At 42.1% G+C, this 23741-nt stretch overlaps 3 protein-coding genes across 3 annotated transcripts; 2 read left to right on the top strand and 1 right to left on the bottom strand.

Annotated features, from left to right (window-relative positions):
• The first annotated feature begins 654 nt into the window (after window positions 1–654).
• LOC106905008 (dispanin subfamily A member 2b-like) lies at window positions 655–1849 on the top strand. The gene is made up of 2 exons (XM_088006509.1): window positions 655–907; window positions 1447–1849. The coding sequence occupies exons 1-2, from the start codon at window positions 725–727 to the stop codon at window positions 1609–1611; spliced, it is 348 nt and encodes a 115-aa protein (XP_087862635.1). The 5' UTR covers window positions 655–724; the 3' UTR covers window positions 1612–1849.
• A 13424-nt stretch (window positions 1850–15273) lies between these two features.
• On the top strand, window positions 15274–16563 carry LOC106934019 (interferon-induced transmembrane protein 1-like). Its single transcript, XM_015013657.2, has 2 exons — window positions 15274–15546; window positions 16314–16563. Exons 1-2 carry the CDS (start codon window positions 15364–15366, stop codon window positions 16461–16463), a joined length of 333 nt encoding a protein of 110 aa, XP_014869143.2. The 5' UTR covers window positions 15274–15363; the 3' UTR covers window positions 16464–16563.
• A 387-nt stretch (window positions 16564–16950) lies between these two features.
• LOC106912721 (mannose-binding protein C-like) lies at window positions 16951–20026 on the bottom strand. The gene is made up of 6 exons (XM_014979517.2): window positions 19942–20026; window positions 19437–19624; window positions 19228–19281; window positions 19013–19072; window positions 18676–18741; window positions 16951–18412 (listed from the first exon to the last, which is right to left on the bottom strand). Exons 2-6 carry the CDS (start codon window positions 19600–19602, stop codon window positions 18030–18032), a joined length of 729 nt encoding a protein of 242 aa, XP_014835003.2. The 5' UTR covers window positions 19603–19624; window positions 19942–20026; the 3' UTR covers window positions 16951–18029.
• Between the last annotated feature and the right edge of the window lie 3715 nt (window positions 20027–23741).

Raw genomic sequence — 23741 nt, 5'->3', positions numbered from 1 at the left:
GCTGACTCATCTGTTGTTAAGTGGCAAAAGGTACAAGGGACAAGTTAATTATATGAATATCTTTGTAAGTTTTTTTCCTTAAAAACTCACAAAGTTTTCTTAGCAGCATAGTAACTGCCACAGTAGTTTGTGTCTTCCACTGTCTGCAGCTGAACATCTTCACGGTGAAGCGCTCCAAGCAGGAACGAACCATTTCATGCAGGGCGGAGGGGGGTGGTTCAGCGCAAATATGGACGTGTTTTTTGGTATACACAAATAAAATTTGATTGATTGATCTGATTGATCTAACATGATGTCAAACATAAACATGTAGTGTAATACAGAGCTGAAGTTGGCTTGAGATTGCAGATCCAAATTTCAGATGTGGATAAAGGACGACTCTGCCTCATTTTCCAGCATGTTTAATTTGCTCACATTTAAGGACATCAATAATTAACCTCCTCAAACATGGACTAGATTATTTCACATTAAAAGCAGAATATTTTAACATTTTACAGCCTGCCTTGTGATTTGCGAAACCTTGTTTGAGTTGAATAAAGGATCATAATGGTGCTTTCACAAAACGTTTTGGCAATCGTACTCACTGTGTTTTGCACTTCTTCTTTTGTTCAGAGGTAACAATTTCCACACAACCACCATAAAAAGTACGTCTACTCCAAGTAATGTGACAGTACTTCAAGAAACTCTTCAGATCCACCTACCATCTGCAACAGAGCAGAGAGCCATGTATCCTGTTTACGCCAACGAGGCGTACCCTGGACAGCCTGGGCGTCCCGCAGGAGTTCAGCACACAGTGGTGAACGTCCCCACTGAGCCCACAAGAGATTATCTGGTCTGGTCGCTGTGCAGCTTCGTCTATGGAAATATTTTCTGTCTTGGATTGGCGGCTCTCATTTATTCTGTCAAGGTGAGTTTATGCTAATAGTTTCTCTTTAATTTGTCTTAAATTACGCGTCTTTGAAAAGGACAGAAATCATGAAGAGTGTTCAAATTGGCTTCTGATTCTCTTTTTGGTAAATGGGTTTTATGCAGTTTGGACAAATTTGTTAAAATCTAGAGACTAATTTGATTAATCTGGATAATTCAGGATTAGAGACATATAACTTTAAATCACAGTTTGATAGGTTAATTTCACAAAACTCAAACATCAAGGTAGTTCAATGGTATGGATGGCCTTTCTACTGAACCTGGTTAAAAAAACAGATTAAGACCTCAAAACTGGGTGCATCAAAAGGCTAAATTGACTAAAAATGTATTTTAACTTTCTATTTTTTACTTTGAAAGAGTGTGTGTTTTTCTAAAAATAAATAAATCAATAAATAAATCAATGTGTGATTTGGTAAATCAGAGATAAAAGTCCCAAAGATGCAGCAGGCAATAAGGGAGAACCAGATGTTCTCAGTATGAACCTGTTATTAATACAGTATATATGTTTTCTGCTTTCAGGCCAGAGACCTGAAGATGTTTGGAGAGCAGGACGGAGCCAGACGTCACGCCTCCACCGCTCGGACTCTTAACATCGTGGCGACCGTCCTGGCATCACTAGTCATTGTTCTCTCCATTGTTGTGCCCATTGTTGTGATTGCAATCTCTTTAAAAAATCATAGATGACACTAAACTTTTGTAAGCTATGAGGGCTTTTCAAACATTGTGACTCCCTTGCTTTTCTGTTTGCACTCTGGTGCCAAAATAAAACTGCAACAGTAGTTACTAGTAGTAAGATCTGAGGCAACAAGGAAGTCCACTTGCATAAAGTTCGCTTCCTTTAAATCCGCAGTGTGTGTTTTAGCTCAGATGAATGAAAAGCTGGCATCGTGATGATAATAAAGAAGAAAACAACAGAAACGTCCTTTTTTCTGTGTGGAGAGTTTCCTGTGTAATTTTTTAAACAAATATGTATGTGGCGACACTAGATGGTAGTTCGGGTTTTGTGGGATTTTAGTTCTAATAGGTTGCTCAACAACGCCACCCTGGGAATTTCACCCAGGGAATATTACCTCTCGTCGGAGGCACACAGGTTCGGTTATGCAGGGATTTAAAACATCTGAGACAGTTCACAGTTATAAAAGTAGTTTTATTAAATTCTTTTTTTTAAAAAATGTTTTTAAAAATGACACAATAAATCCAAATAAGTCAAAAGAAAATAAAAAAACTGCAGCAGCTGAGGTTACCGGCCGGAGGGGGCGCTATGGGGACGACCTCCACCAAACACAGCAAACCAAAAAAAAACCTTTTAACACCAGACGCAGTGAGACACCCCAAACTCAAAAATCACAGCACACAGACGAGGAGGACACCGTCACCACACCAACACCGCCACCGGGCCTCAGCAACTGCAAACAAAAACAGACAGTTAACCAATATAATAATCTCAAAAAGAATAATATCAGCCCTGACTAAATAAAGAACAAAAAAAAAGGCTGTAGACAAAATAAGTAAAAGAAATAGAAAACAGATAATACAAGTTAAAACATCAGGCCCAGGCGTGGTCCTCTTGCCGCACCGCAGCGAGAGGTGAAATGGGCGCGCTGACGCCACACCCCAAACACCGCTTTAATGAGGGCGGATAACGCCACAGTCCAACTTTAAAAACAATTGTGCCGAAATCCGGGAGATAAACGTAGACAGGAGCAGAGCAGGTCCGGAAAACGGATGCAGACAGAGCAGATCCGGGAAACGAACGTAGACAGAGCAGATCCGGGAAACGAACGTAGACAGAGCAGATCCGGGAAACGAACGTAGACAGAGCAGCAATGGTCCAACTGCCGATCCACAAACACGCACACACACACACACACACACACTCGCAGACCGAGGAAGAGGAGCGCAGCGCTGAGGCGTTTTACCACCAGATCGTCAGCACAACATGCACCAGCCAGCAATTTGTTGCTTTCCGCTGCCAGATTCCACCGGACACAAACCACACAGTGGGAGCACAAAGACGACACATGCTGAATGAGCGCTGCAGCTCCCTTATATACACCACGCCCACCTAAGAACCGGAACTCCTCACCTGGAAACTATTTGTAGAATTACATACATTTCTATACCACTACATTCTACCCCCCCTTCTTGCATCGTCGACCCGACGATGGCCAATTCAAAACTGGAACTATCAGATCCAAGGTCTAAAAGCTGATACACTTGACATGGATGCAGAAGAGCCTCCAGGAAGAGCATCTCCTGCTGGCCGTGGGAGATGGTACACATTAGAATGTTGTCCAGCAGTTTGTCGTTTGGAACGACGTAAGGCCACTGGCTCAGGACAGCTGACAGGTGGAACAGTCACAGATGTAGAGGGTTCAGCGGATACAACTGGTTCACATGGTGACCCTGGTTCCTGGGATGCAGCTTGAGGCTGTGATCTACTAGAAGGTAAGTCAGAAGCAACCACCAGGGGTTGCTGTTCACAAACAAACAGATCATAATCAAATGGGCCATTATCCTCAGACAGTCCTTCTTCTACAGAAGGCAAGTTGTGAGGAGGAATGTGATCAGGAGGAACAACACCAACCACAGGCTTCAGCATGGTACGGTGTACCTGTCTTACTTTAGTCTGGTCATTCATAGGTGCAATGGTATAAACAGAGCCATCGTCCTTTGGTGCCCTCAACACTTTATACTTGACAGAGCTCCATCGGTCCCTGGTCTTATGAGGCCCCCTAGCAGTAAAGTCACGCAAAAACACAAATTGACCTTCTTTTAATGGCAGATGTTTCACCTGAGTCTCATGGGCCTGCCTTCGGCGATCTGCAGCATGTTTCAGGTGCTCTCTAGCCCCATCAAAGGCTACCTGCAAACGAGCTTGATGCTCTTGAACCCACTCATGGACAGAACCACCAACTGGACTCTCAACTCTACCCAACAGGAAATCTAGGGGCAGTCTAGGTTCCTGACCAAACATTAAAAGGAAAGGTGACTCTCCAGTAGATTGGTGAGGAGTTGTATTATAACAATAAAGAACCTGGGGCAAACAGGCATGCCAATCTCTCTTCCGAGACACAGGCAGCGTCCTTAACAGATTGTGCAGCGTCCGATTAAAACGCTCACATTGGCCATTTCCTTCTGGGTGATATGGAGTGGTGCGTGATTTTACAATACCATACAAGCTACACAGCTGCTGGATAAGTGAGCTCTCAAAGTTACGACCCTGGTCGGAGTGCAACCGAGCTGGAACACCAAACTTATAAAACCATTCAGACACCAAAACCTTAGCCACAGTGGCCGCTCGCTGATCCCGTGTGGGGACAGCAACAGTATATTTACTAAAAACATCTGTCAAGACCAAAACATTTTCTAAGCCATTCTGAGTGGGCTCTAAGGTGGTATAATCAATAGCCAAAATTTCATTAGGACGTGATGCTAATAAATGTCCCATGTTACCATAAGCTTTAGGGTGGACATCCTTTGCCACCTGGCACCTCTCACAAGCCTGGCACCATTGGGCCACATCAGAGGCCATATGAGGCCAGTAACACCGGGACCGTAAGAGCGCCAAAGTTCGCTCCACTCCCTGGTGACCATGTTCTTCATGAACTTGGGTCAGAACATCCTTAATTAGCACACTTGGTAACACCAACTGAAACACAACATCACCACCGTCGGACCTAAATACCTTTCGATAGAGAACTCCATCTCTCTCGACAAACCGGTTCCACTGTCGAAGCAGAACCAACGTGGATGAAGACAGCTGGGCTCGCTCCTCTCGACTAGGATGCTGTCCTTTCTTCCAAAACACCAACACGTCCTGTAAAACAGGATCCGCCTGCTGCAAAGCACAAAGTTCAGCTGTAGTATGCTGTGGCAAAACTGCAACGACTGCTTGGGTTGCCTCAACTGTTTCAAACCCCAAAGCTTCCTGCAATGCTCTAGGCATAGCTGTACCCGGAAGCATGACTTTCACATCTGGTAGGTCAGGTGGATGCTGGCGAGAAAGCGCATCAGCATTGGTGTTACTCCGACCTGACCGGTACTTGATCTCAAAATCAAAAGATGCTAGCTGAGCAGCCCACCTCTGTTCAGTGGCAGCCAATTTAGCGGTGGACAGATGACTGAGAGGGTTGTTATCAGTGTAGACAATACATTTGTTCCCCAACAGATACTCTCTAAACTTGTCAGTCATGGCCCACTTAAGGGCCAGAAACTCAAGCTTCATGGAGCTGTAATTTGCCATGTTTCGCTCTGTGGGTCTCAAGCCTCGACTGGCATAAGCAATCGGTCTCACCTTGCCTCCTTGCATCTGAGAGAGGACTGCTCCCAGGCCACCATGGCTGGCATCAACCTCCAGGATAAATGGCTGAGTGAAATCTGCATAGGCTAACACTGGTGTTGTTGTTAGCTTAGCCTTCAGGATTTCAAAGCTCTTTTGACACTCATCAGTCCAACATGCAGCAAGTCCACAATCTGATTTCTTACCAGCTTTGGCACCAGCACACTGAGCCACAACTCTATGCAAAGGAGCTGCCAGTTTTGCAAAACCTTCCACAAAACGACGGTAATAACTGGCAAAGCCAAGGAATGACCGAAGTTCTGAAGCTTTAGCGGGAGTTGGCCAGTTAGCTACAACTTCAACTTTACTAGGATCTGTGGCAACCCCTTCACCAGAGATCACATGTCCTAAATAACGTACCTCTTTTTGAAAAAAGGAACATTTACTGAGCTTTGCCTTAAGCCCCTGTTGTAGAAGTCGATCCAGCACCACCTTCAAGCGCTCCAGATGTTGATCCACACTTGAAGAGAAAACAACAATGTCATCAAGATATAACAAAACAGACTGGCACTGTTGATCCCCAAAAATCCGCTGCATTAACCGTTGAAAGGTACTAGGCGCATTGCAGAGCCCAAAAGGCATCCGGTTCCATTCAAACAGCCCAAAGGGAGTACAAAAGGCAGTTTTTGGACGATCTGCCTCCACAACTGGAACCTGATTATACCCACTAGCCAAATCAAGGGTGGAAAACCAACATGCACCAGACAAGGCATCCAATGACTCTTCTATTCGTGGGAGAGGAAAAGAGTCTTTTCGGGTCTTGCTATTTAACTGTCTATAGTCAACACACATCCGAATACTTCCATCTTTCTTTCTCACTAATACTATTGGAGAAGCATACGGGCTGCTACTCTCTCTAATGATCTGTGAAGTCAGCAATTGGTTGATATGGTCCTTCACCACCTCATAATCAGAAGGGGGAATACGCCTATAGCGTTGTTTAACTGGGACATCGTCAACCAAAGGAATGTCATGAGCTATCAGACTAGTACAGCCCAGGTCACCATCATGAGATGAGAAAACTGTCATGTACTGATGGAGCAATGATCTCACCTGACCTTGTTCTTCCACAGACAAAGACGACAAATCCAAGTCCTTCACCTGCTGTTGCACACCAACTGAAGCCGTCTGGCACCCCATCCTGGCTACTTTTGCTGGGACTTCAGTAATTCCTGCCGGGAGACTCACCACATTAACAACATTCAGTGTGCCAACAACAGTGCGAGGGTATAACACCACTTCAGTCAAACCAACATTAATAATGGGCACATAAGCTGTACCCCTGATTACTGGAACCAAGGCAGGGGAAGCAAGCAAACCAGAAGGCAATCCGGACTCTAAGGGTTCAAACAGAGCAGTAGAGCCTGAGTACCCATCAGAACATGTGGCAGCCACAATTTTCATGACTCCACCAGGAATCCGACAGCCCTTTTTACCCCTGACCTTAACCCTTCCAGGACTATGAGGCTCTTGTAAGGAGGCAGACTGACACTGCTGCAGTGCCTGCATGACGGACTGAGGGGTCTCAGAAACACCAGGCACAGAAGACCAAGCTACACCATGCAGCCCAAACAGTTCCTGATAACACTTCCTGATCACATTCATCCCCAAAACACCTGGGACCTTAGTTGGGAGCTCACCACAAGGGTCCTGAACAACCAAAACACCACAGTGGGGAATCAATTTGCCACAGAGTTGTACATCAAGTTCTAAATAGCCAATATAAGGAATCTTAAGACCATTGGCAGCTCTAAGCTCCAACCAATGACACGAATGGAGACGCTCCAAACCCCAAGACTCCATATGCTGACGAAAAAAGCTTTCAGAGACCGTGGACACCATTGAACCAGTATCCACTAAACATGCGACTGTTACACCACCCATGATTACATCTGCATGAGGACAAGCTGAGATCAATTTAGAAGCACCCAAACTCCCAATAACGGCTTGTGAGCCAGTAGCACCCCCACCTAAACTGTGGCTCTGCAGTTCGGTGGGAACTAGTTTTCCGCCGCTGAAGCAGAATGGGGCCGAGTAGCTGAATCTGACTGAACTTGGGTTCGACGAGGGGCACGCACCCCATCACACTCTCGTGCAAAATGACCAGGCTGATTACACCGCCTACAGATAACTGGACCAGCAAAGGGTGGACGGTTAGTACGACGGAAATTCTGCAACTGAGAAATGCTCTCACTAAGCTGTTGGAGCTGCTCTTGCTGACGCTTTAGCATTTCCCTCATCTGACTCATTTCTGTTGCTGATGTCAAAGAAGCTACCTGAGGACCACCATGAACCCCATACTGGACACCATAAACTGAAGGAACCGACTGACTACGGCTTCTCACAGGATGAGGTACCCCTTCGCGCTCCCACTGTATTGCTGCAGTCCTAACATCAAGCAAAGTGCTGTCCGGCCTCGCGCGCACCAGCTGCTTCAGCTCACGACGCAGGGAACCATCCAACACCTGCTCAACAAACTGATCTCTTAGCAGCGTCTCAGAATTCAACATACCAGCAGGTGCGCGTTGCTTTACCTTCTCCATAAGACCCATTAATGCGAGGGAGAACTCCTGAAGACTCTCCCCCTCTTGTTGTCCTCTGGAAAAGAAGGCCTCTTGGAGAGCAACATATGACTCTGAGCAGCCATACAATTCTTGTAAGATTTCAAACACTTTAGCAGGGTCCTCTCTCTCTGCACTAGAGCGATACTTTATTTCATTCCTAGCCTCTCCATCCAAATGATCGAACAGGAAAAATGCTTGGTCAGCAACAGATAGATGTCGCGCTCTCATACACACCTTTGCTTCCTCCATCCACTCACTCAATCCTATGCCTGTCCTTCCTCTAAAGATGGGACATTTCCTATCCCTAGGCACAAAAATCAGTCTCTCTGCTACAGGGAGACTAGGCGTAGGAGGGGCATTAGCCGATGCCGAAGAAGTGGACGGTTGAGCACCCAAGCTAGCCTGACCCTGTCGCAACTGCTCGTTGTCAGCTCTTAAGCTTGCTACCAGGTCCTTAAGTTCCTGAATTTCTTCTTCCATTATAGCAAGCTTATGATTACTGCAGTGCAAAAAAAAAACAACCTAAGGTTAAACTATTAAGACCTCACCCACCACTTTGAAGCTCTACATGGAACCACTGCTGCTCTGTTTCTGGATCGGTCAATCTGCACAAAAAGAAAAAAAGGGAAAAAAAAGAAAAAAAAAATACACAAACACAAATATTGAAAAACACAAACACTGGTCTCAGATGTTCATAAAAAGCATAATCCTGCCAACAACGCCAAAAATGTGGCGACACTAGATGGTAGTTCGGGTTTTGTGGGATTTTAGTTCTAATAGGTTGCTCAACAACGCCACCCTGGGAATTTCACCCAGGGAATATTACCTCTCGTCGGAGGCACACAGGTTCGGTTATGCAGGGATTTAAAACATCTGAGACAGTTCACAGTTATAAAAGTAGTTTTATTAAATTCTTTTTTTTTAAAAATGACACAATAAATCCAAATAAGTCAAAAGAAAATAAAAAAACTGCAGCAGCTGAGGTTACCGGCCGGAGGGGGCGCTATGGGGACGACCTCCACCAAACACAGCAAACCAAAAAAAAACCTTTTAACACCAGACGCAGTGAGACACCCCAAACTCAAAAATCACAGCACACAGACGAGGAGGACACCGTCACCACACCAACACCGCCACCGGGCCTCAGCAACTGCAAACAAAAACAGACAGTTAACCAATATAATAATCTCAAAAAGAATAATATCAGCCCTGACTAAATAAAGAACAAAAAAAAAGGCTGTAGACAAAATAAGTAAAAGAAATAGAAAACAGATAATACAAGTTAAAACATCAGGCCCAGGCGTGGTCCTCTTGCCGCACCGCAGCGAGAGGTGAAATGGGCGCGCTGACGCCACACCCCAAACACCGCTTTAATGAGGGCGGATAACGCCACAGTCCAACTTTAAAAACAATTGTGCCGAAATCCGGGAGATAAACGTAGACAGGAGCAGAGCAGGTCCGGAAAACGGATGCAGACAGAGCAGATCCGGGAAACGAACGTAGACAGAGCAGATCCGGGAAACGAACGTAGACAGAGCAGATCCGGGAAACGAACGTAGACAGAGCAGATCCGGGAAACGAACGTAGACAGAGCAGATCCGGGAAACGAACGTAGACAGAGCAGATCCGGGAAACGAACGTAGACAGAGCAGATCCGGGAAACGAACGTAGACAGAGCAGATCCGGGAAACGAACGTAGACAGAGCAGCAATGGTCCAACTGCCGATCCACAAACACGCACACACACACACACACTCGCAGACCGAGGAAGAGGAGCGCAGCGCTGAGGCGTTTTACCACCAGATCGTCAGCACAACATGCACCAGCCAGCAATTTGTTGCTTTCCGCTGCCAGATTCCACCGGACACAAACCACACAGTGGGAGCACAAAGACGACACATGCTGAATGAGCGCTGCAGCTCCCTTATATACACCACGCCCACCTAAGAACCGGAACTCCTCACCTGGAAACTATTTGTAGAATTACATACATTTCTATACCACTACATGTATATTTGGTGACAAACTGACACAGTGGGGGTAATAAAGACAGAAATATTTGTAACCAAAAGTGAAACCTGGGATTGTTATGACAAAGGAATCATTACATTTATGATATGTGATGCAGAATTGAACAAACAGTCATGAGAAAACAAGCCGCACCAATCAGACAAGGTCATAGAAAGGTCAGTTAATCCCATGGTGAAATTAATGGACACTGAGAGTGTAAATGTTGACTTCAGTGTCGCTGGAGTCAGGCTAATCAATATGTGAACTATTTTTAACATACAACATGTTTTTCAAGTTTGTACTTAGAGTTTAGTAAATTTGAAATTGCCAAAAAAACAAAACAAAAGCACAACTTAAAATATATCTAAGATACATTTTTGTGCTAAAATGGAACAAAGGCAGTTATAGAAAAGGGCAACATCTTTTTTTTTAGAACATGACTAGACTGAATCTGCTGCTCCTGCTAGCATTCAACTATGTGTAAGATAAACATTTTCATTTTGAAACCTAAGTTAGTGAGTGTGTATATGTATCATTTAGCTCTTTATTTATAATTTTGGCCTTGTGTAAATTTGTAGTAAAATACATAAATAAAATGAACAGGAATTTGTATCTAGGGCAGTCAAATCTTGCTTTTAAAAATCAGTAAGGTACGTTATATATATATATTCTACATTAGTTTAAATATGATCTGTGTCTGCTTACCTCTAATTTGTTGTCTGCACACTGGAATTTTCCTACTGTGAAACTCTAGGAGGATATTTCTAAATCTATTTCTTAATGCCAACAGTACCGGTTTCCATTTGTTTCTTGTTTTTATTCAGTTGAAAAACAAATGGCAAGAAAATATGGTAAGTACTATTAAATGTCATCCTTCGTGCCTGTTACGTCCACCAGGCTCATTTGATGGGGTAACATTAAAAGGAGACCACACAAGGATTTAGTAACTTAATGAAAATAGAATTTATTAAATTATATTAAAGAAACAACCCTGAAAAAAAGAATACCTGAAATGAGAAACCAAAATAGATTAAAGCAGAACCTATAAGTGACCAGAAATAAACAAATGCTAAACAAACCTAACAAATCTCAACCAAAAGATACAAACCAAACCACATGGGGTTCTGAGGAGAGAGAAGGAAAAAGCCTTTCGACTGCTGCATGCCTGGCAGTTTTAAAGCTGCAGAACACCAATCAGGGCAACATGCATCACCTGCAGAGACCTGTCTGCAGAATCCTAAAAGGAAAAAAGGGCAGAGACCCACTGAAGCCGTAACAGTGCCTTAAATAAATATAGAAAAGGAATAATCAAACTGTTGAGGTATGATCTACACCGGCTGCCAGCAACTACTGTGAAACGGAAAGGAAATGGATTTTAAATAATATAAAGTTGAAGCTTAAAACGCAAACTTTTTGAAAACAAAGCTGCAATTGACAATAGGGATAAAACATCACATCTTCTGCAAAGATGTTGTGCTCACAAATGAATAAATTGCAAATGACGGGAAACAGACATACATACTGCATCATTTATTTCTATTCTTCTCTTTAAGTGTTTTGCGTCACTTTTGCGGTAATTTCTCTGTAATGTGGAATAACTGAATTACATCAGAGTGTCATGTCCTGTTTACCACATGTTTTATTTACCGCAACCTTTGCAACTGCAACTTCATTAGCCAAATCTCAAACTTGGAAAACAAAGGAAGCGTGAGTCACATCCTGTTTGTGTCACTGACACTACACAGCACTAAAAAACAAACAAACAAAAAACACAAAAAACCCTGACAGAGATAAAGTAGAAAAACTAAGAAGATTGTATGTGGGTTGTTTTCTTTTTTTTCCCTTGGTTATTGTTGAGCAGGTAAAGTGAAAATAATGAGGTTGGCATTGCAAGTTGAGTAAAACTAATAATAGAAAACATTTAAATTCTGTAACAAACTGACTACTTTCAACATTTTTGGCGACCATGACAAAAAGTCTGGACACTATTGCTTTAGAGCACATATGTCAAACTCGATGCCCGGGGGCCAAATCTGGCCTGCCGCAGCTTTTCATGTGGCCCTCTACTCTCCAAATTACATCAGTAAGTCCCTCCTGTTTGTCACAGATCCATAAAATCATCAGATCCCCACGTTTTCTGATTTTACTGCAAATATTCTCAAAATTGGCCAAAAACATGACTTGACTCGATGTCAAGTTATAGTCCTGACCAGTGATGTCAGTAACGTGTCAGACCACTTTTTCAGTAACAAGTAATCTAACGCGTAGCTATTTCAAATCCAGTAATCAGATTAAAGTTACAAATCACTGTACGTTACTATTTTCTTTTGTACCGTATTTTCTGCGCTATAAGGCGCACCGGATTATAAGGCGCACCTTCAATGAATGGCCTATTTTAAAACTTTTTTCATATATAAGGCGCACCGCATTATAAGGCGCATAGAACAGACGCTATAGTAGGGGCTGGAGTTATGTTATGCATCCACTAGATGGAGCTGCACTAAACAGAACGTCAACAAAACAGTCCGACTCCGGTCGGCGAGGAGAGCCTTCTGTGACTGGGCTGGGGCGGACAATGGTCACCCTTCTCCGTTCGCCAGCATGTTGGCGGAGAACGTGGTGCTAAATGACCTGCAGACGACCTGATTCTAGACAGTCAGTAGGTAGATAGGTCAGTCAAACTTTAATAACAAACCAGCGTTCTGACAACTATTCCAGCATGCACCGCGCGCTTCTTCTTCTACGGGAGAAAATGAAGTCGGTGGCTGCTTGCCGTAGTTGCTAGACCTATTGTGGCTCAATATTGGTCCATATATAAGGCATACTGGATTATAAGGCGCACTGTTGGCTTTTGAGGAAATTTAAGGTTTTTAGGTGCGCCTTATAGTGCGGAAAATACGGTAATTTAATTTTATTTCCCAGAGTGACCGCGGTTTCTATGCGACAGTTATCAGCAGCGACAGAAACGTAAACAATTTCTGGAGGGAGGAGGGAGATGCGCATTTTGTTGCTGGACAAAAGAACTATTTTGAGTTTCTGTCGCCAAGCCCGATTATTATAAGCAGCATTGGGCTTGCAAATTTAATGAGTCACGGGTTGCGGTTTTGGACTTGTTTTTGAACGTGAAATTGCTTATTTGGGCTTGGAAATGAGCAGAGACACATAGCAAGCCCCAAAAGTTGTCTGTCATACAGGCCCATCAAAAGTGTCACAATTTCAAAGGCTTGCAACTGCCTTGCTTTCATTGGTCCAGTACTGATAACAAGTACAATGTTTACTGCTCATGAATTTTACATGCAAGAGTAAAATTCAGTCTGCATACAGTATGCAGGTTGCTTAATTTGTTTCTATTAGTTTTAGATTACTGAAATGTCTGCCCATGAGCAACAGTCATAGGCAACATGCAAAATACACATAAACCAATCCAGACTTCTAAAAAAAATGCTATGTATTTTATTGAAGCTGCAGTACATAACTTTAATAAAAAATATGTTTTCTCCATATTTCTTAAAGCTGTCACCATGTCGTAGCAGTTTGTTATGAGACAGATAATCTGTGAAAACAATCAATCTCCTCCCTGAACTACTATGGCTAGCTAAAGTACTGCATCGTTTTGACCAAAACAACCAATCAGAACCAATAGGAGGGTCTTAGTGCTGTCAATCAACCTCATTCATTCACTGCTAAACGTGCTAATGGTGGAGAAACAACTTATCATTACAGGAAAATCATTTATCTGGTAGCTATGCTAACTAGACTGAGCATTTGCAACAGGTTGTGCTATCTACAGAATAGCACAGAGCAAGGGGGAGGAAGGATGAGCCACATAAGATTGTGATTGACAGCACTAAAACTCTCCTGCCTCTCCTCCCAGTGCTCTCTAGTAGTTTTTAGAGAGCACTGGGAGAAGGCAGAGGAAATAGATTTTTCACAGATTACCTCTCATACCATAATGTCACAACATAATGACAGTTTTAACACGTATGTGGATTTATTTATTTTTTTATAGAAGTGACATACTGCAGCTTTAATTTCACTCAGGAGAGAACAGGTCAGGAGGGACATGGATTAGAGCTGCTGCTGACTCATCTGTTGTTAAGTGGCAAAAGGTACAAGGGACAAGTTAAATATATGAATATCTTCGTAAGTTTTTTTCCTTGATTCATTAAATGCTAGTGAAATGGAGGTAATCAGTAGTCTGTAGCTAAGCTAATTATGCTAAATGGTTGGTAATCTCACACAGTCTACCTACCTCTTAGAGAAAAACTGAGCTATAAATTGACACGCTTGCCTTTTTCTCTCTCTCCCTCTCTCTATTTTTAATTTTTTTAAAAACTTGACTTTATTACTTTTCTTAGCAGCATAGTAACTGCCACAGTAGTTTGTGTCTTCCATTGTCTGCAGCTGAACATCTTCACGGTGAAGCGCTCCAAGCAGGAACGAACCATTTCATGCAGGGCGGAGGGGGGTGGTTCAGCGCAAATATGGACGTGTTTTTTGGTCTGGGTGTGGGAACATAAAATTTTTACTGCTTAAAAACAATCTTCGAAAATACAATGTGATTAATTTTGTAATTGACAGGGCCCCAATTTTTTTTATTTTTTATTATTTCTATCAACAATAAATAAAACAATAAATTGTGGAGGGCCCCCTGTTGGTCAGGGCCCCCAGAATTGTCATCACTTTTCCCCCCCTATGCTGCGCCCCTGTCTGTAAGTGACTCATAAGTAACTTTAGATCACCGGGTGGTGATCTAATGTAACGTGAAACAAAATTTGTTTCACGTTACATGCAATAACTTGCTCTTTTGACAGAGTTTTCTGTAATCTTCTACGCTCCACAAATCTGGAACAAACTTCCAGAAAACTACAAAACTGCTGAAACACTGAGTACCTTTAAATCTAGACTAAAAACACACCTGTTTGAAGTTTCCTTTGAAGCATAATTGACTAAGAAATTAATAATGGCACTTGACTAAATGTAAGGTTTCGATTGTTGATTCCTTGTGTTTTTATGACGTAAAGAACTTGTTGCTGAAATGTAATATACAAATAAAATTTGATTGATTGATCTGATTGATCTAACATGATGTCAAACATAAACATGTAGTGTAATACAGAGCTGAAGTTGGCTTGAGATTGCAGATCCAAATTTCAGATGTGGATAAAGGACGACTCTGCCTCATTTTCCAGCATGTTTAATTTGCTCACATTTAAGGACATCAATAATTAACCTCCTCAAACATGGACTAGATTATTTCACATTAAAAGCAGAATATTTTAACATTTTACAGCCTGCCTTGTGATTTGCGAAACCTTGTTTGAGTTGAATAAAGGATCATAATGGTGCTTTCACAAAACGTTTTGGCAATCGTACTCACTGTGTTTTGCACTTCTTCTTTTGTTCAGAGGTAACAATTTCCACACAACCTCCATAAAAAGTACGTCTACTCCAAGTAATGTGACAGTACTTCAAGAAACTCTTCAGATCCACCTACCATCTGCAACAGAGCAGAGAGCCATGTATCCTGTTTACGCCAACGAGGCGTACCCTGGACAGCCTGGGGAGCCTGGAGGAGTTCAGCACACCGTAGTGAACATCCCCATTGAGCCCACAAAAGATTATCTGGTCTGGTCGCTGTGCAGCTTCGTCTATGCAAATTTTTGCTGTCTTGGATTGGGGGCTCTCATCTATTCTGTCAGGGTGAGTTTATAAAATAATTTCCTTAATATAGCCAGGTTCTGTTTGTTACTTTAAAACAGGGGTCACCAACTCCAGTCCTCGAGGGCTACCATCCTGTAACTTTTAGATGAGTCTCTGCTCAAACACACCTGGATCAAATAAACTGCTCATTTCCAGCCTATTGCAGAGAGGAATGAATGCTGGTGTGGGAATTCAGACATTTTGGAGCAGAGGTGAATCTAAAAGTTGCAGGATGGTAGCCCTCGAGGACTGGAGTTGGTGACCCCTGCTTTAAAAGAAAAAGGGGGAAAAGGAAAGGAACACACAACTCATGAGCTGATGATTATTAGGGTGAAACACAAGTCGTAGACACCTGAAACCTAGAGAGTAGCAATTAGAGTAACGTGGGGTGGATTATTCAAGTTTAAAGATAAATAACTGGTGATACCTTTGTTTCACAAAACTAAAAAAAAAAAATACTTCAATATCATTTATGTCAAACCCAGTTCCAAAACCAGATTAATATCCCCAAACTGCAGGATCATGAAACTGCAAAGGGTTTAAAAAACCATTTAAACTTCCTATTTTCTACTTTGAAAGAGTGTGTGTCAAAAATGAGAAGTCAAGTTGTGGTACAACAAATCAAAGATAAAAGTCCCGATGTTTCTTCAGGCAGTAAGCCTGATGAAACTTTGTCGTTTGACCCACAATAGTTCATATGGAGAATAACCCAGTGTTCTGCAAATGAACTAGTTTTAAAATAATATATATATTTTTGCTTCTTTCAGGCCAGAGACCGGAAGGCGCTTGGAGATCAGAATGGAGCCCAACGTCACGCCTCCTCCGCTCGCATTTTCAACATCGTGGCCGTGGTCCTGACTTCTTTAACGCTCTTTATTTACGTTGTGGTGGTCATTGCTGTGTCTGCAAGAAGTTAAAGCTACGGATCTGAGAATAACAATTAACCAACTTTCATATTGTATGAGGACGATTTGCTCTGGTGCCAAAATAAAACAGTTAAAGTCTGCTTATGTCAAATCTTGTGGAAAATGTTATTCTTCCATCACACCCACTGTTTGTATGTATGTAATTAACATGCCACTGAAACCAGCTCATCCCATGACTAACAACAGCCTTGAGTGAGAAAAAAATCACATTCTGTAAACAACTAGTGAATAAATATGAGTGTTTAAAGCTGCAGTGACCAATGAGAGCCTGAAGGAGGGTCTTTTTCTGAAAAGCAGATTTGGTCACATCGGTTTCTGAAACTTGGAAAGTAAAGCAGGAGTGAGTCACATCCTGTTATTGTTGCTTGAAATGTTCTCACAGGTTGAAATCATTAAGGTTGAAAGCATTAAGAAACAGGAACCTTATATTGCTTCAAAAGTAGAAGAAAATATGTTCTTCACAGAGCACTAAAATATGTTGCTTTCTGACAACAGAATTTAATCAGAAACTTGGAGGTGACAGTCAGAAGTTTCATCACAATCCAAGCCAGCTTTACATCAAAAGCAATAAATGAAGTAAAAAGTAAAATAGATTGATAGAAGGTGGCCTAGATCAGAGGGTGACTTTTAAAAAGCTCATCGACAGATGCTAATGGCTATGGAGAGAATATAGATCAGAAAATGTCATGATGACGTCAGAACATGACGGCATAGGATCGTCAGGCACCAACCCGGATCATTCATAACTAGTTTGGGTATGAATGATGCCATCTTTGGTTATATAACTATAACTTTCACTCACTGACAATTGTGAGTGAAAGTTAGAGTGTTTTGTTTGGTTTGGCCAGTACGCCAACTTCACTGTCTGGCCACGCCCCCTAAACATGCTCTAAACGATTTTGATAACTTTTACTCCCCCATCCCATAACTACATACTGACCAAAAATAAAGCCAATAACTCAAAATCCCCAAGGAGGAGTTTGTTAAAGTTCGAGGTGTGTAGACGTGAAAATGACCAAAATTTGCCCTTTGAACCAAAATGGCCGCCTACCTGTACATTTTAGGTGGTACCTCCAAGAGACTTTTTTTCTTGACTTTGGGGGAGGGATCTACCTACGCACAGAATTTCAGATTTTTGTGACCTATGGTTTGTCCTGTCTTAGATTAGGGGGCGCTGCAGAGCAGTTTGGCCACGCCCACTTGATATTCCATTGGAACCTGAAAATTTTACTTGGGACACTATTTCAGGTGAAGTTTGGTGAGTATTTTAATATGTTAAAGCCTCCAAAAGGCAGCATATAATGTCAGAAAAACAATAAGAAATTTTGTGATTACAACAGGCCTTTGCTGCCCAGGCTTAATAAAAGTTTCCCACAACAAATAATACAAGTCACATCATGTACTCGACATATAATGAGCCTAAATAGAAAACAAGTGTAAACAAATGTTACCTCTTGATGCCTTATGAATCATGAAATAAAATAAATGCATCATCAGCATAGTTAATGACTATATGATATCTAGATTACTCAGGCAGCTGCCTGGTGGATGATCTTTCTACAGCTGACAGATGATGTCAGCGTCCAGAGAACAGTCTGGTGTCACTCTCCAGGTGCCGTCTTCAGCTGCCATGCTGCAGCCGCTGTCCTGAATGCTCTGATCCGGCTGTCTTTCTCCCCATTTAGTAAAGGTCAGAGGTCGATTTTTTATGTCGGACTGGAAGTTCCCTTCTGCTTTTCTCATGTTGATGTTGATCCAGGCTCTTTTCTCATGTTGACCCATCAGCTGAAGCAGCATGTGGTTCTCCTCCTCACTCTGGGGCAGAGCCAGCTCCAAGCCTCGTTGGTCGCAGAAATCTGCAGCCTTCTGGAAAGATCCTCTCTCCTTGTTGGACACAAAGTATTTCTGACCCACCTTCCTCACAAAGTCAAAGGTTATAGCTGGAAAATCATGCAGAAAATTTGGGGAAAAAGATTTTAATTTTGTTGAGCACTTGAAATAATCGTGTGGCTGTCCTCCAAGTCACTGCTTTTAGTCCTCTATTAACTTTGCTGCATAATGATATTTAGATGTTTGTCATACATGGAAAGAAAATGTGTAAAACTCTAAATCAGACATTGAGAAAACATTAGATCCTCAGTAACTCTAAAACAGCTTTTGCTGATCTAATTCTTGGCTGATCAGAATTAAATAGAAAACCCACCAAGGTCCAGCTTAGCAGTGATCTTCATCTGTTCCTCAATATCCCGTCTGAAAGAACCAAAGATTTCTGGATAAAACAGAACAAGTTTGGTTACCAAAGTTGGTTTGGCTGCAGCTCAGAAATATTTTCCACTAGTTTTCTCTCCTTTACAGTAATATGTTACTCGTCTAATAATTTGCATTGGATAATAGTAAAAATTGTTTGTCTTTGATTTTAAATTGGTGACTTGGTTTGTTAAAACATGAGAAACGTCTAACTGTTCTGCTGTTGTGTTGAAGTGAATGTAATGTTACCATAACTTTATTTATTCAAGTCAGTTTCAGGAAACAACCATCACCTTGTCCACACACGGCGACGGGTCCAGGTCTTCCACGTAGTCCATCTTTTCCACGATTCCCTGAATCCAAATAGAGATGAAGAAATTTTCATTGGTCATAAAAAACTAGGATGTTTTCCACAGTACTTTTCATTGCTCTTCTCATTCTCTACATATTTTTTTGTTTTGCTTTTAGCTCTTCAGGAAAAACTCTTCATTGCTTTATGAACAGATACCTGGTTGTCCAGGAAGTCCAGAATTTCCATAATCTCCTTTTTCTCCCTTAATTCCTGAATCCAAAAAGAGATGAAGCAATCTTCACTGGTCATGAAAAAAATGGAGAATTTGGCTACAGTATTTTTCATTGCTCTTCTCTTTCTACAGATTGTTTTATTCTAATTTTAGCTCTTCAGAAAAACTTTCTATTTGCTTTGTGAGCTGATACCTGGTGCTCCCGGTGCTCCAGGAAATCCAGGTGCTCCAGGTGCTCCAGGTGGTCCAGGAAGTCCAGGAAGTCCGCTGTCACCTTTCTGACCAGGGGGACCCGGCAGCTGACTGAGGCTCATGGGAACCATCAGACAGAAAACACAGAAGAGAAAACAAAGCCTCATATTCTCAGTTTAGTGTTGGATTCTGTAAAAAATGAGTTAAATTTGATACTTAGTTTTCTCAACAAAAAAGATGCTGTCTTTTCTGTCTTTTATCAGTTCAGACACACATTTAAACATTTAATCCTGTTAAAACAGAGATTTACAGTCATTGTGTTACGTCTTTCCAAGGCGAACATTAAAAATGCTGAAAAATGTTGAAGTCACCAGTAAATGAGATTGTGAATCTCCTGTTATCTTTTTTGAAAATTAACAAAGTACAAGGATTGTAGTTTTTAACATGAAAGGCTAATTTAAAAAAAACAAACTGTACAATGATAAAAAATGAATCAAAAAACTCACTGTCAGAATGTGATCGTCCAGAACGTGCTGCTGCTTTGCTGTTCAAAAACCTTCTGATGTGAATGAAGATTCACAAACATGAGATCCAGCCCAGTGGAAAAGATACTTAGTCAAGAATGATAAACAACATACAAAAGATAAGCAGAGAATTCCTGTGGTCTGACAAAATATCATTCCATGGCAAACCAGCAGCACATTCTGGATGATCACATTTTCACAGTGAGTTCTTGTTAGTTTTCTGTCATTGTACCGTTTTTGGTTGACATCATTTATGCAGAAGTTCCTGGATTTCCTGGAATCCCAGGTAACAGCTCATTAGGTAGACACATTCGAGTCAGAGAAACACTAATAATTTGGAGAAGGATGGGAGAAAGAACTAGAAGACCTCCTCTGTTTGTGTAAATTTACCTGCCAAGTAAAGATTTCTTCATGTTTTTTGTACTGGGTTCCCTGGACCTCCTGGACCCGTCACCATGTGTGGTCGAGGTGATGGATATGTGCTGAAACAAATACTAATCTGTCAAAACTACCAATTCACCCAGCCTGTTTACTTCCAGGAGGAAACAGAGGAAACTACATGAGGAAAATCATGCAGAGTAAATGTGTAGAGAGCTGAGGCCACGATGAAGAAAAGTTTTTGTTATCAGGTGACAGTAGTGCTGATCACAACCTCTATGATTATCAGATCTAAAGTATATCCAGGTAAATTGAAGGAAAAGCAAGTGAAAATGAGGGGGGAAAAATATCCACTTAACCTCCATACATTTCACCATAAAGCCAGAAATACATCATGTAAATGCATTGATTGGGGTCATCAGCATTATGTGACAATATCTAGAAAAGAAAGGGAAGTTTACTTGTACAGCTGAGCTACAAGGAGCCAGTGTAAAGACTTTAGGACTGGAGGGATGTGCTCTGTTTGTGTCTTCCTAGTTTTAGTGAAGACACAAACAGCAGCGTTCTGGATCAGCTGGAAGACCACTGAAGACACTGTTGCAGTAATCAATTTGACTAAAGGTAAATACATGGATGAGTTGCCCTAGATGTGGCTGGGGCGTTAGTCTTTTTATCCTGAAAATGTTCTTCAGATTATAGAAAGTCGACTTTGTAATTGTCTTTATGCGTCTCTGAAGGTTCAGGTCCGAGTCCATCATTACACACCAGATTTCAGGCCCGATTGCCATTTTCAAACTGGAAGTGCCATGAAGTGCGGTTGTAGAGTGGTGAGGTAGACGCAGCAGACCCAGGTAGTAGAGAAAATGATGGTTTAATCATAAATAATGCACTAAATCCAGGCAGCACAGGTGAGCAGAAGGTGAGGAGCACAGAAGTGGTAGCAGCTGGAAAATACTGCTAGAGACAATGACATTTGACGACTTGATAGACGAGGACCCGATGAGGAACAAGAGACACAGGTGGGATTGAATACACAGAGGGTAATCCGGGTAACGAGACACAACTGGGGTCAATCAAGGGGTTGACAAGACAACATGGAAACTCAACTGAGACAGAAGAAAAAATAAACACACAGAAAACTCAAATCCTCACTGGAACCTTGAAAATAAGTGATCAGACCAAAAACACTGGAATTACTTCATTTTGTTTCTATTCAGATGAGAAAAGCTATGGCACCTGCATTGATTTGTTCTGTGCATCTGCTTAGTGCCTGATTTGGGTTCATAGACACCTGGTGACATTGTATTAAAGAGTGGTGTGTCACCCCCATGTAGATATTAAATGAGAAGGACCCCAAGATGAAACCTTGGGGTACCCCACGTATGACTTCTGTCTTATGTTACCTATTGGCAAGAAGAATCCCAGTCCTTTAGGTAAGACGTAAACCAGTCAAGCACTGTGCCAGAGAGTCCGACGCAGATCTCCAGTCACTTGAATAATAAGTCATGGTCGACAGTGTCGTGTTGATGTGGTGTTTTGTGTTATGTCCTGATTTGATCACACAAATCAATAATCAAGAAACATTTGTCGTCCTTATTTTTTGACACATAATTCATAATACCCAAATTAGATAGCTTCAAGCATAATGGAAATAAGAAACTCTTGATCTGTATGACCAAAATAGGCCATGAGTCAGAGCAACCATTTGTCTGAGCAAGAAACAATAATGGAGCATTCAAAGTGAACATTTTATCCTGATTTTAAAAAATGCCAAAACAAAATAAAACATACGTCTAAAAGTTTAGTGGATTCCACAACAGACATCCCAATTCTTTATACAAGTATAAAGAATAAGTTTATAGTTTTTTGTGGTGCACCATGAAAAGGAATTATTTCTTCTGAACTCTTTGTCGATGGAAGTCGAAGCTGGTCCTTATGAACGTTTAACTTGCATAGTAGTTTCAGTGGGTTCAATGAGACACGTTAACCTCAAAGCCTCCTACTGTTGTCATCTTCTGCCACCAGCTCGCCACCAGGGGGCTCCCTCAGCTCTCTCCTGACGCTCCACCTTGCGAGTGTGTCAGCACACACCTGCAGATCCAGGAGTATAAGAGGAGCCTCCTACCAACACTTGCACGCCAGAGTTTTGACCCTTGTGGTTTGACCGAGCCCGGAAATCGGATCATGTCCGGGACCAGTCTAGCTCGCTAGCAGGAATCTGGATCTCCTCGACCGAGGAGTCCTGAGACAGCGAACATCACCAAGTCGGCTTCCGTCTCCCTCTGCTTCCCCGGGCAGACGTTCTTTGGACCCCGTAAGCCCAGCATGTTATTCCCCAAGCTCTGCCAGCCTTGTATACTCACCTCTCCGGATCTGTCCTTTCAGAGCCCAGCCCCGACGCTTCTGGCCTGCCTGCCGTTTACGGATTCCCCATTCATACCACATTATTACTCTTGTAAATAAAGCCCTTAATCTCCAGTCTTCCTGAGTGTTTTGCTGCATGTGGGTTCGGAACATTCCTAAAATCGTGACACCTACGACGTGATAGACCTTACTTTCTGTTCTGCACTCATCACCTTGAATAAAAAGTTAATTCACAGATATGGTTTCAGGTTACCAGCAACATGACTTCCTGCCATTGCAGAAGTGGTGACAGAACTGAGTACTGGACAGCCTTAACGCTTCTGCTAAGGCAGGGGTGCCCAAACTTTTTGAGAGCAAGATCTACTTTTTCTCTCACCAGCCGCCTGAGATCTACCTCATGACACAAAGACATAAAAATTGCAAATTAAACTCTATTGACTTATTTTATATGCGAATATGCATCAGCTATAACAGAAATAATAAAAGTGACAGAAAACCTAACGCAGTTTCTTCCTCAGTGAGATTCTGACAATGGGAGCAGCTTACTGGTTTCTCAGTCAGAAGCTGGTTACAAACCTGAGGCCAGCAGGTGTCAGTCAGTCAGGGTAGATCTGAAATTTGGTTTGATGACCTCAGTATGAGAAACTAACCAAAGAGCCCAGAAAAGGTAAAGGCAAATCTTCTGAAGTCGGGATATAATTAATTTAATTTCACATAATTGTCGCTGTAGAGTTAGTTAAAACTTAATGAAATATATTTGTCCTATTTGATGTTTGTTGTGACGTATGCTCACATACGAACGAGGTAATTCGTCCAAGTTTGTCGTTTATTGAATGTTCAGAAACTACAGCGGGTGTGATGAGCCACAGCAAAGATAAACAAAGGTAAAACAACCCGAACAGAAACCACTCCTACCTTTTTACTTTCTGTCTCTTTGTCGTTTAAGCACACCTGTTGCCGTGGCAACCGCCTGCGCCCCGCAAGCCGAGCAGAGATTATGTTAAAAACACAACATTCAGTTCGTTGCAATATCACGTTTC

This window comes from Poecilia mexicana, unplaced genomic scaffold, assembly GCF_051168715.1.
Source record: "Poecilia mexicana isolate PSO_F unplaced genomic scaffold, ASM5116871v1 scaffold_6, whole genome shotgun sequence".
In the NCBI taxonomy this organism is placed as follows: Eukaryota; Metazoa; Chordata; class Actinopteri; order Cyprinodontiformes; family Poeciliidae; genus Poecilia; species Poecilia mexicana.
This window is presented reverse-complemented; position numbering and strand designations above follow the sequence as displayed.